The sequence below is a fragment of the Lynx rufus genome, unplaced genomic scaffold, assembly GCF_022079265.1.
Source record: "Lynx rufus isolate CCGP_SWC_20201006 ecotype Redwood Valley unplaced genomic scaffold, mLynRuf1.p SCAF_15, whole genome shotgun sequence".
NCBI lineage: Eukaryota > Metazoa > Chordata > Mammalia > Carnivora > Felidae > Lynx > Lynx rufus.
Genome location: NW_025814829.1, coordinates 22,929,940 through 22,939,852, shown reverse-complemented (window position 1 = coordinate 22,939,852; position 9,913 = coordinate 22,929,940). Strand labels below are relative to the sequence as shown.

At 57.9% G+C, this 9,913-nt stretch overlaps 1 protein-coding gene across 1 annotated transcript in view; it reads left to right on the top strand.

Annotated features, from left to right (window-relative positions):
* Positions 1 to 1,266: 1,266 nt before the first annotated feature.
* The window catches only part of LGR6 (leucine rich repeat containing G protein-coupled receptor 6), a 118,364-nt gene continuing 109,717 nt past the window's right edge, over positions 1,267 to 9,913 (top strand). Inside the window, exon 1 of the mRNA XM_047077254.1 lies at positions 1,267 to 1,478. Coding sequence (XP_046933210.1) covers positions 1,267 to 1,478 — 212 coding nt within the window. The remainder of the gene's footprint in view (positions 1,479 to 9,913) is intronic.

Sequence of the window (9,913 nt, the reverse complement as noted above, 5' to 3'; positions counted from 1 at the left end):
TGGATGGGAAGAGGGCCCAAAGGGGAGACAGAGCCTAGTTCTAGCTCTGCCCTGGGGCTTGGCTCAGCGTGGGAGAGACCACAGAAAGCAAAAGGCTACATGAAGGAAGAACAGCCAGCCCCAGGCGGTCTAAGAAGAGAAGAGGGACTTGAACCCACCTTTAGCCACCATCCGCTCTGCCCCTTAGAGCCCTGGGCCGCTGACCAGGAAGGACCCTGGGATTCCGGCCTCAGGGTGGTGGTGGAGCTGCAGCTGCAGCTGCAGCGCTGGCCTCCAGGTGGCGCCAATCCGCTGACTTTCAGGAAGCCTCCGAAACCAGCCGGGCTCAGTCTCCAGTCCATCTACCTAGCTCCGTCCTGGGACAGGATCAAGGCGATCCCAGGGCCTTAGACGTGACTGGGGCTGCCTGCATGCAACGTACACTCGGTGGGTGGAAATCCGCACCCCTTTCTTTGGTGGCCGGGCATGGCTCCTCAGTGAGAAGACCCCTCTTCGTTGCCTACCACTTTTCTCTCTCCATACCTTTCACGGCCTGATCCCTTTGGGGACAACGCCTCACTGCCCTCCTCCAGGAAACAGGGTGACAAGGACAGACTCTGAATTCCAGTTCTGGGGCTGCACCCCCCCCTCCCCCCAGCCGTAAGACCTTGAGCAAATCACTTCCCTCTTGGGTCTCAGTGTGGAAAATGTGGTAGAGGGTTGGGGGCCTATGGGAACTCTTAAGGTTGCTTGCACAGGGCCTCCTCCAAGTCCCATGTGACCGGGTGGCTGACCCTGCAGGCAAGAGGGTCCCCAACCCACAAGTGTAGGCCCTGGGGACATCACATCCTTCCAAACAAGTGCAAGTGCGGGTCCCTGACATGCTCTCTCCGCTCATTCTCTTAGGGTTTCTTTGCCTCTTTTTTTTTTTTTTTTTTCCTTTCCTGGATGAAATTCCTGCCAGCTCCGAAGGAAGGAGGGAAGGGGAGCGAGCCGCAGCGCCGAAAGTTTCCTTGACTCCTCCTCCGCCTGTGTCTCCCTCCCTTGCCAAGCCCAGCCTGTGAAACTGAATAACGAAGATCACTCAACAATGCCTGCCCCTCTCTGACTGCACCGACCCGCGCTCCCCGCCGCTGCCGCCGACACCCAGCAGAGCCCGCGGGGCGGTCCCCACCGACGGCGCTGCCCGCCGGCCCGGCCGCGGGCCCCAGAGGCGAGCAGCGCCTGCCACCGCGCCGGTGCGCTCGCCCGTCCGCCCGCCAGGTGCCTCGGCCGCCGGCCGCCGAGATGCCCAGCCCGACCGGACTCCGGGCGCTGTGGCTTTGCGCCGCGCTGTGCGCCTCCGCGCGCGCCGGCGGCGCCCCCCAGCCCGGCCCGGCGCCCGCCGCCTGCCCGGCTCCCTGCCACTGCCAGGAGGACGGCATCATGCTGTCTGCCGACTGCTCTGAGCTCGGGCTCTCCGCCGTTCCCGGGGATCTGGACCCCCTGACGGCTTACCTGTGAGTACTGGCCCGCACGTCCCTCCCTGCTCCTCCCTGGCCGCCCGCTAGCGCCGGCCTCGGTGTAGGGCACCTGCCAGGCTGGTGCCGGGAGGCGCGGGCATCCGGGGAGGGCTCTTCCCCTGACAAGTGGACTGCTGCGGGACTGGGGTGGGGCGCGGCTGTGGGAGGGGGCGAGTCAGACTGAAAATCAGGCTGGCCTGCCTTGGTGTCTCAGTGGCTCCCGTCTGGGGGTTCACTGTGGGAGCTCGGGCTTGGTGAGAGGTGGGTGTCTGGACCCTGGAGCTGGAGGGCCCCGGGGCTGGCGGGCCCTCCTCTTGCTGCTTTCGCCTCCAGCACGGCAGTGCCCAGGAAGGTGGCTGAGGACAAAGCTGACTGAATTGGTGGTGGAGGAGAGGGGAGGGGCTCCAGTGGGGTGCGGAGATCCTCCTCTCCTCTGCCCAGTAGGGAGAGCACCGCCGTCGTGGTGAGGCTGGGTGGCCTTGGTGGGGGGACCCCAGAAGCTGGGAGGGGGGCCTTGCTCACTCTTGGCTTCTCCAAAAGGGACCCTGTCAGCACCATCTCCCTCTGCTGAGGCCTCCTGGCTCCCCCAGGGGCCTCCCTGAAGTCCTGTCCCAAGAGGCCGTGTTGGAGACACTAATTTGTGGGCAGGCGCCGAGGCTGAAAACCAGAGAACCATTTTTAGAGCTGAGTTGGGGTGAGATGGCGTGTGAAGGGGACCCTGTTGGGGGCAGCTGTCCTGAGGAAGGCTCAGAGGCTTCCCCTCAGAGCCTCAGGGCTGGGGGCACTCACTGCTCCCACCTGCGCAGGAGGAGGGTGTGAGAGCACATTCCAGACTACCTAACTCCACCTCCACCCCTGCTCTGGGGAAAGGAAACCTGCTCCCCACCCCCCCCAAGCCCCAGCCCTGTCCAGGCTCCTTCACCTTTTCTTAAGGAGTTCAGGTGGGAAAATCTGGGACCATCTGTCCCAGGCGTAGGCTGTGGGGCTCCAGGACCTGGGATCTCTGAGGAAGAGGGGGCTGGGCTAGTTTTCACAGGGGTCCAGCACGTGTTTGTTGAGCTCAGGGCGATCAGTTGTGGTGGTGTCCTGGCAGCATGTGGAGGGTCCGAATTGCAACCCTTCATGGGGCTCCCCTCCCAATCCTTCTGTCCTTAGTTGGATGTCCCTGTTCACTTGAAGAGACATAGGCTGGGGACCAGGGCAGGGAGTGAGAGGAGAAAATAGTGTCCATATTCCAGAAGGGCAAATTGAATCCTTCACAGCCCAGGGGGTGGAGGCAGGGGCAGATACTCTGAGGACTGGAGGGCTGTGAGGGTGTCCCTGCAGCTGCTAGAGGAGGACTGACAACCCCCATGCCTGCGACAGCTAGGGTGGCCCCACTTTTGCCATTTTACACATTGGGGGTATATGACATTGTTTTATTTGAAGGCAGGATTCTGTGGCTAGAAAGAGTTTGGGAATGGCATCTGTAGAGTCTTTCTCTGGGGGGTGGGGGGAGCAGAAGGAAGGTCCCTTTCCTGAGTGGAAGGAGCCTTCTTCCAGAGATTGGTTGCTCCTTTCTCAGCACCTATCTTTCCAGATGGACCCTTTTTCTGGAAGAACTTGGGGAAGGAGAGGTACAATGTCGTGGGCTCCGGAATATTGGAGGGAGGTGTTAGAAAACCGTGTCCCCTGCCCTGGGTGGCAGAAGGATCCCATGTGGAAGGTGGATGAAGAGGTCTCTGCTGGGGGCAGCTGGCCTCAGGGGGGCTCAGGGGAGGAGCCTTCTTTTTTGCTTCTCAGGAGAGCAGCCTGGTCACAAACGCATTGAAAGTGAAGCAGGCATGAGGGTTGTCACCGAGAAGAGCAAAGACAGGGACATTGTGGGGCTCCTTTCCTTCTTAGCAATGATAGGAAATGCCCAACCTGGCCTTGTCTCAAGGAGCCCAACTCTAACCGAGGCTGGTGCAGATTTGCATTTGATGATGGAACCAGCAGTGCCTTTCTGTTTGGGCCCCCAAACCCTGGTTCCTTCCCAGTTCTGCCACCCACTGAGTCACTGAGCTCCTCTAAGCCTCGGGTTCGTCATTTGTATATGGAAGGAAGTGGGTGGGTAACAGGGAGGATTAAATGAGATAATATGCCTGTGTAAATTCCCCAGCGCGGTGCCTGACACACAGGGGTGGGGGTGGGGTTGTAGAAATAGTGGCTGTTATTATAATGCCTGCTGTTGGGTGGAGATGGATGCAAGCTCCCAGGACCCTTCACACGAGAGGGAAACTGAGTCCAGGGATGATGAGTATGGAACTCAAGGGAATGGTCTGTGGCAGGAAGAAAAGTGTGTGCTAGGGACTCAACTGTGGGTGCTGGCCTTGGTCAATGCTTGGTCATTCTAGGGACCTGGGATCCAACCAGTTGGTTGACAGTGGGGGGGGGGGATGGGAGAGGAGTGGACACTTCAGTCTTCCTAACACAGGGTCAAGAAGGAGAAAAGTAAGCTTAAAACACCTGGTGTCCAGAGCAGGCCAGAGGGTTCTTGAAGATCCCTAGAAGGAGCCATAGGTTGAACCCTAGGAGGCACCAAGAAACTATGGGGTCCAGAAGATACCTGCGGTCCTTGACCTGCCCCGGTAAAAAGTACTTCACATCTGTTTCCCCACCCTGGAAAGGTGAGAGTCTCTCCTTCTAGCCAGCTACCCTTCACGGTGCACACACCTCCACCTTCCTCCACCTTGGGTCTTGGGAACACTGGAATGTCTTCTTTGCACCCAGCTGCTATCCTTTGCTTTGACACCCAAGTCCAAAAATTATGACTCTTTTGGGGTCCAATGCCAGCCCTGTTTGATCAGGGTTGGGAGGACAGACTTCAAATACCCACGGTCTTTCAGGCATCTCTCATTAAAAAAAAAAAAAAAAAAAAAAAAAATCTCCTCCCGAACTGAGTCTCCATGAGCCTCACTGGAGTTTGGACCTTCTCCCTGGGTAGGGCCTGTTCTGGGAGCCCACCTGGAGGAGAGGGAGCTTTGGCATTCTAGTCTGATGGTGACGTGAAGACATGACGCCTCTTGCCATATTCCACCCCCCAGACACACAGCGAAGGGGCGGGAGGGTCCCGACGGCAAATACTTGTCCCCGAGCGGGAGAATCTGAGTACACTGAGCTCCTCCTCTTGCTCCCAGAGTCAAGCGGTATCAGGGGCAGACGGTGGGAGAAAAACTGCCTTGGGAGATTGTAACAGGCCCTACACTTGCGGTTACCCCTGAGTACCCCTAGCCATCTCCCACTATTCCTGCTCCCAGGGCTAAGGGAGGGGCTGCCCCTCCATGCAGCCTTAGTCAGACCCCTTATCAGCCTCTTGGGACTTCGCTCCCCTTAAGACTGCCCGTGTTAACCACTAAGCTTGTTTGAAAGGTCAGATGTGTGTGTGTGTGTGTGTGTGTGTGTGTGTGTGTGTGTTTCTCCATCCTCTTCATCACTGCCTGGGGAATGTCCATGACCAGATGGAGGCGGGCCGCTGGGGGAGGGCAGAGGGATTGAGAGCATGGGCATTGGCCCCAACAGACCAGGGGAAGAGTCATCACGAAGCTGTGTGAACCTGGACCAGTTGATCTGTGACTTAGTTTCTGCACCTGTAAGTGGAGGAACCTCATAGGGCTGCTGTGTGGATTCGCTGAAGTAATGTTTGTAAAGGGTTTGGCACAGTTTGTGGCTCGTGGGAAGGGCTCAATCAGTGTCAGCCAGTGTTGTTATTAGGGTGACCAGGGCCAAGAAGTGTTAGCCATGGAAGTCTTCCTGGAGGGGGAAGTCCTGGAGCTAACCTTGGGAGGAGAGGAGGAGCACTGTTCTGTCGAAGAGTGGAATGGTGTGCGCGTGCATGTGTGTGTGTGTGTGTTGTGTGTGGCCATGAGAAGGAAGAGTGGCTGGCAAGGAGACAGAAGTCGCTATGCTGGGAACCCAGAGTAACTGTAGTTTTCTGCTGGCTGGTGCGGTCTTAGAGTGTCAGGGGCAGGAGGGGGGCAACGGGTGAAAGACCCCAGCCTACTCCCAACATGCCCAGATGGGCCTTGCAGGGCCTGTCACATGAGGACGCAGGGAAACGTGCAGCCTCAGTGGACGAAAACCGGCCTTGGGCAGCATGAACCCCGGGGGCGCAATGTGCCAGGTCTCATTTCTCACCTCCAAGGCTACCTTTCCTAGGTGGGGCCTTGGAGCCCGAAGGGAAACTAGAAAGTCCCCCTTTCTAGTAGATTCTAAGAGCCTGAGCTGTCCCCGCCTTTCTGAAACTTGGGATTTGGAGTTCTAATCCTCAGTCCCTCAGTTGCCGTGATGCAAGCTCCCAGACCTTTCTGGACCTCAGTGTTGACACATTTCATTGAAAACCTAGAAGAGGAGAGGCAGGGAGAAATCAACTCTGAGCCTGCGCTCCTGATGCGGGAGGGAGAAAGCCCCCAGGGAGAGCTTGGCGGAGGTGGGCAGTAGGGGAAAGGGACAGAGGGAAGGTGGGGGGGGGTGCGGAATCTGGGCAGCACGGAGACCAGGGCAGAGAGGAGAAGGGCGAAGCAGGGGAGAGTGATTCCAGGAATGGGTTGCCAGCCTTGTTCCAAAGAGGAGCCTGAGGGGCCGGGCCCATCAGAGGGCAGTCCTGGGGGGGTCGCCGGAGGAGAGTGAGTGTGTGAAGAAGCCAACACCCCAGTTCAAAGGAAAGGCAGGAAACAACCCTAGGCAAAAGAAAAAGGAACCCTCTTTGCTCTGGCAACAGCGGGCGCTGGGCGCGGCCGGGTGGGGCGGCTGGCGGAGGAGAAGAAGGCCTGGCTCGGAGCAGAGCTGGCCCCCAGCCCGCCCCCCGCTCGGCCCCCCCCGCCATGTCGTGGGCCCTCAACCCTGATGGCCCCACACGTGCCGCAGCCCGCTTCCCACACTGGCCCGTGCCCACCAGGCAGAGACACGCACAGGGCACAGGACAGGGTGCCACGTGGGGAGGCCCTGCCCGGGGACCGCGGGGCTCTGGCTGTGCGTGCGGGCTCCAGTCCCTGCCCCACCGTCTATGAGCCGCGCGTCTCTGGACAAGTCACTTAACCTCTCCACCGTTAGTTTCCTGCAATGATCAAACGAGGCAAATGATCTACTGAGGCCCAGAAAGAGAATCAGAGAGCCACCTGTGACAGGGTGGGGATTTAAGGTGCCAGCGTGATCTTCTTCAGCCCCATCAGGTGGCCGGCCCACCTACCTTCCTGCCTCCCTCCCTCCCTCCCTCCCTCGCTCCTTCTGTACTAATAAAGTCCCCTCCCGCTGACCTGCAGGGAAAGGGGCCTTTCACAGAGCCTGGTCTGCTCTTGGGCTCCCAGCCCCGGGATGATGGAAGAAGTGGTCCTCCTCACAGGGACCCCTGAGGAGATGCGCCCTGGCCTGGCACCTGGTGGGAGACTCTCCAGAGAGGAGAAGTCTAGGCTTCCAGATCACTCCTGTCTGGAGAGTCCAACTTGTCCCCGGAAATGGAAGTTCCGTGAAATTAGAGCCTTCTCTGGTATGGCCTTAGGAAAGGAAGGGATTTCTGCCTTGGAACGTGTCCTAAGGGACCGGTAAGGATTCTCCTCAGAGCTCTCAGCCCTAATGGGCTGTGTGACCTTAGGCTAGTAACTCGTTCTGTTGGGTGCAGGGCCAAGGACAAGGAGTCCTAGTGTCTGGGGCTTTGGGAAGGTACAAGAGACCGGGGGGTGGGGGAGAAATTTCCAACCCTCTTCCTCATATTGGGAGTGATTTCTTTCAGCCAAACTGAAATGGATGCATTGACTCAGGGGCTGTCAGAATTGTGGGAGCCCCTTCGTGCTAAGTAGTCCCTTGCTTAGAGAAGGGGGTGGTCCCTGATTTCTAATGACAGTTCACGTCTTTCCTCCCGCCCTTCAGACATGGGAGAACAGGTCTCAGGAGGAGAAAAACACCCAAGAGGCCAAACTTGGGCAGGGAGCAGAGTTATTTTGGAAGCAGCAGAAGGACATGGTGGGGGGAGAGCTACGGGGTTGGCAGTGCGCCCCCCGGAGCCATGCCAGAGCAGGCCACGGGCGGGCTGGCAGCGGGCAGGTGGGGGCTGGGCCCGGCTGCTCAGCGACAGGGCACCTCCAGAGCTGAGGTTTTCTTTGTGCCACTGTCTTCTTTCTCCTCCAGAGCCACTAGGAAGTCCTGTCTTTTGAATTCCCCGGGCCCCGGGCCCCCTCTGATTAATTGGGTGAGATACAGAATCTAAGGCCGAGGCCAGGGAAACATAAAACCTGTGCCCGGTTTTATGCCTCTCCTGTCTGCTGGTGGGGATGCCTTCACAGCTGATGTTTTCATTCCCTGGACTGTAACTTTTCTTCTAGGAAGAAACCAGATTGTCAGGAAGGTCATTCTTGGGGCCCAGACAGACATATCTAGAAATTGCCATTGTGCCGGTGTCCCTGCCTCCACTGATAATGGTAACAGATGGCACGTCCCGCGTTTATTTGAGCACTCCCCCGGCATCATCTCATGGAAACGCTGGGAGAGAGGTACTGGTGTTAGCCCCGTCTTATGGATGGAGAGACTGAAGCTTTTAGATGTTAAGGGTCCGGCCTGAGGCCACCAGCCAGTGATTGCTGGTACCAGGATTTCAACCCAGGCAGTCTTTGCCCTGACCACTGTAGTGCCCTGCCTCTCAGGGGGTCAGAGCTGGGGGCTTCTGAGCCCTGAGGGGATGGGCAAGACTCTGGGCATGTTAAACTTGCAGGCTGAGCCGCCCCTCAAAGCCTATTTACAGTTTCTTGTGTTTCTCAAGTGCCAGTGGCTTCATTCCCCTCTTATTGGCCAGCAGTGTCTCGGGGAGCTCCTCTCTGGGGCTGCTTGAAGGGAAGATGTTGGGTCCTCTGTGAAGCAGTCAGGGTGGGGATAGGGATGTGACGGCAGACGGGGTAAGTTGGCTCACTGTACCAGATGGTCATGGGGCACGTCCCCCAAGGACCAACAGTGAGGTCAAGAGCACTTCCAGGACAGGGAAGACTGGGCTGGCCAGGGGAGGCCCTGGAGAGGGAGGAGAGGCCCATCCTGAGTCCTGCAGAACCGGGGGATTCAGCCGGGGGGTGGGACAGGGAAGGCTCTCCAGGAGAAGGGAAAACATGGGCCTCGAACACAGAACACTGTGGCTTCTGTTCCTTGATCACGACAGCCTTTTCTGTCTCACTCCTCAAGGCAGGATATTCCAGAGCAGGGCTGTCAGCCTTTTTCTCCTTGGGCCACACTTAAACACACACACACACACACACACACACACACACACTCAAGGTGTTTAGCAGCTGGGATAAATCAACTAGTCTGCTCCCAGCCAAAGGCATCTAGCCAACCCCAGGCAGCATCTGGCCCCCCAGGGGCCGATACCCTCTCGACACACCTGGAAACACTGCTGTGGAGGAAGAAGCTCGTGTTTGCAGCCTGACTGCACAGGTTCAAATCGCATCTCCAGCACTAACTCGCTGGATGGCCCTGCCTGATTGATTCTTCACTTTCCTGAGCCTCCACTTCTTAGCTTCGACACGGGCGTAAGAACACAAGCTCTTTGAAAGATGTTCCTAATCTGGCAGCGTGCTCAGCACACAGCACATGCCCAATATGTGGGAGCTGATGTTATTACCCACTCTGATCTCTCTGGGGAGAAGCACCTGGAAGGAGAATCTGAGGCAGGCACAAGGTGGCTCTGCGTCTCACCTAGGCACCTCTGTCAACCTAGGGCTTTGATGGGAATGAGACGCAGAGGGTTGGTTCTAGAACACAGTTCTCTGCATCCTCTCCTCCAGTGTACCCTCCCCTTTGCCCTTGGAGGTGCTGGAGGAGGTGGAGCGTCCCTGAGAGTGTCCAGACAGGCGGATGGGAGGAGGGTGCTGAGTGCCTTCCATTACACTGGTGTCAGGGATTTGGACACGGTCCCTAGGCTCAAAGCCAAAGCAGTGAGACCACTGAAGGGGGGCGAGGGCAGCAGTGGTTGTGCACAGGAGGTGCCATCACCGCTCCCATCTATCACCCCAGCCCAGTACGTTGCTGGGGTCACCACAGGGCAGGGAGGGGGTGCTGTTTAAGTGGTCTACAGAGGACCAAGAATGTCGAGGTTTATTCCACTTCCCCGTATGATTTGCAAGCCTGAATTGTCCCCCGACCTGAGTTACCATTGACTCCTGGGAAACGGGCCAAAGGCAGCAGCCGCTAAGGGGCTTTTAACACCTCCTGTAGGAAGGAAGCCTTCCCAGGTTGACCCAGCCTAAGGATTCTTTTCCCCAGGTCTCTGGGTCTCTCGCAATTTGCTTCATGTTCCTTTGCATAGAAGACTGTGCAGGGCAGTGGGGATATCTCTGTGGGTAGAGTGTGTTTAAGCCCCGTCTAAGCACTGTTGCCAAGAAGCACTGTTCCAATTCGGATAATACCCTCACCCCAGCTCATGTTGAGGTCTCCCT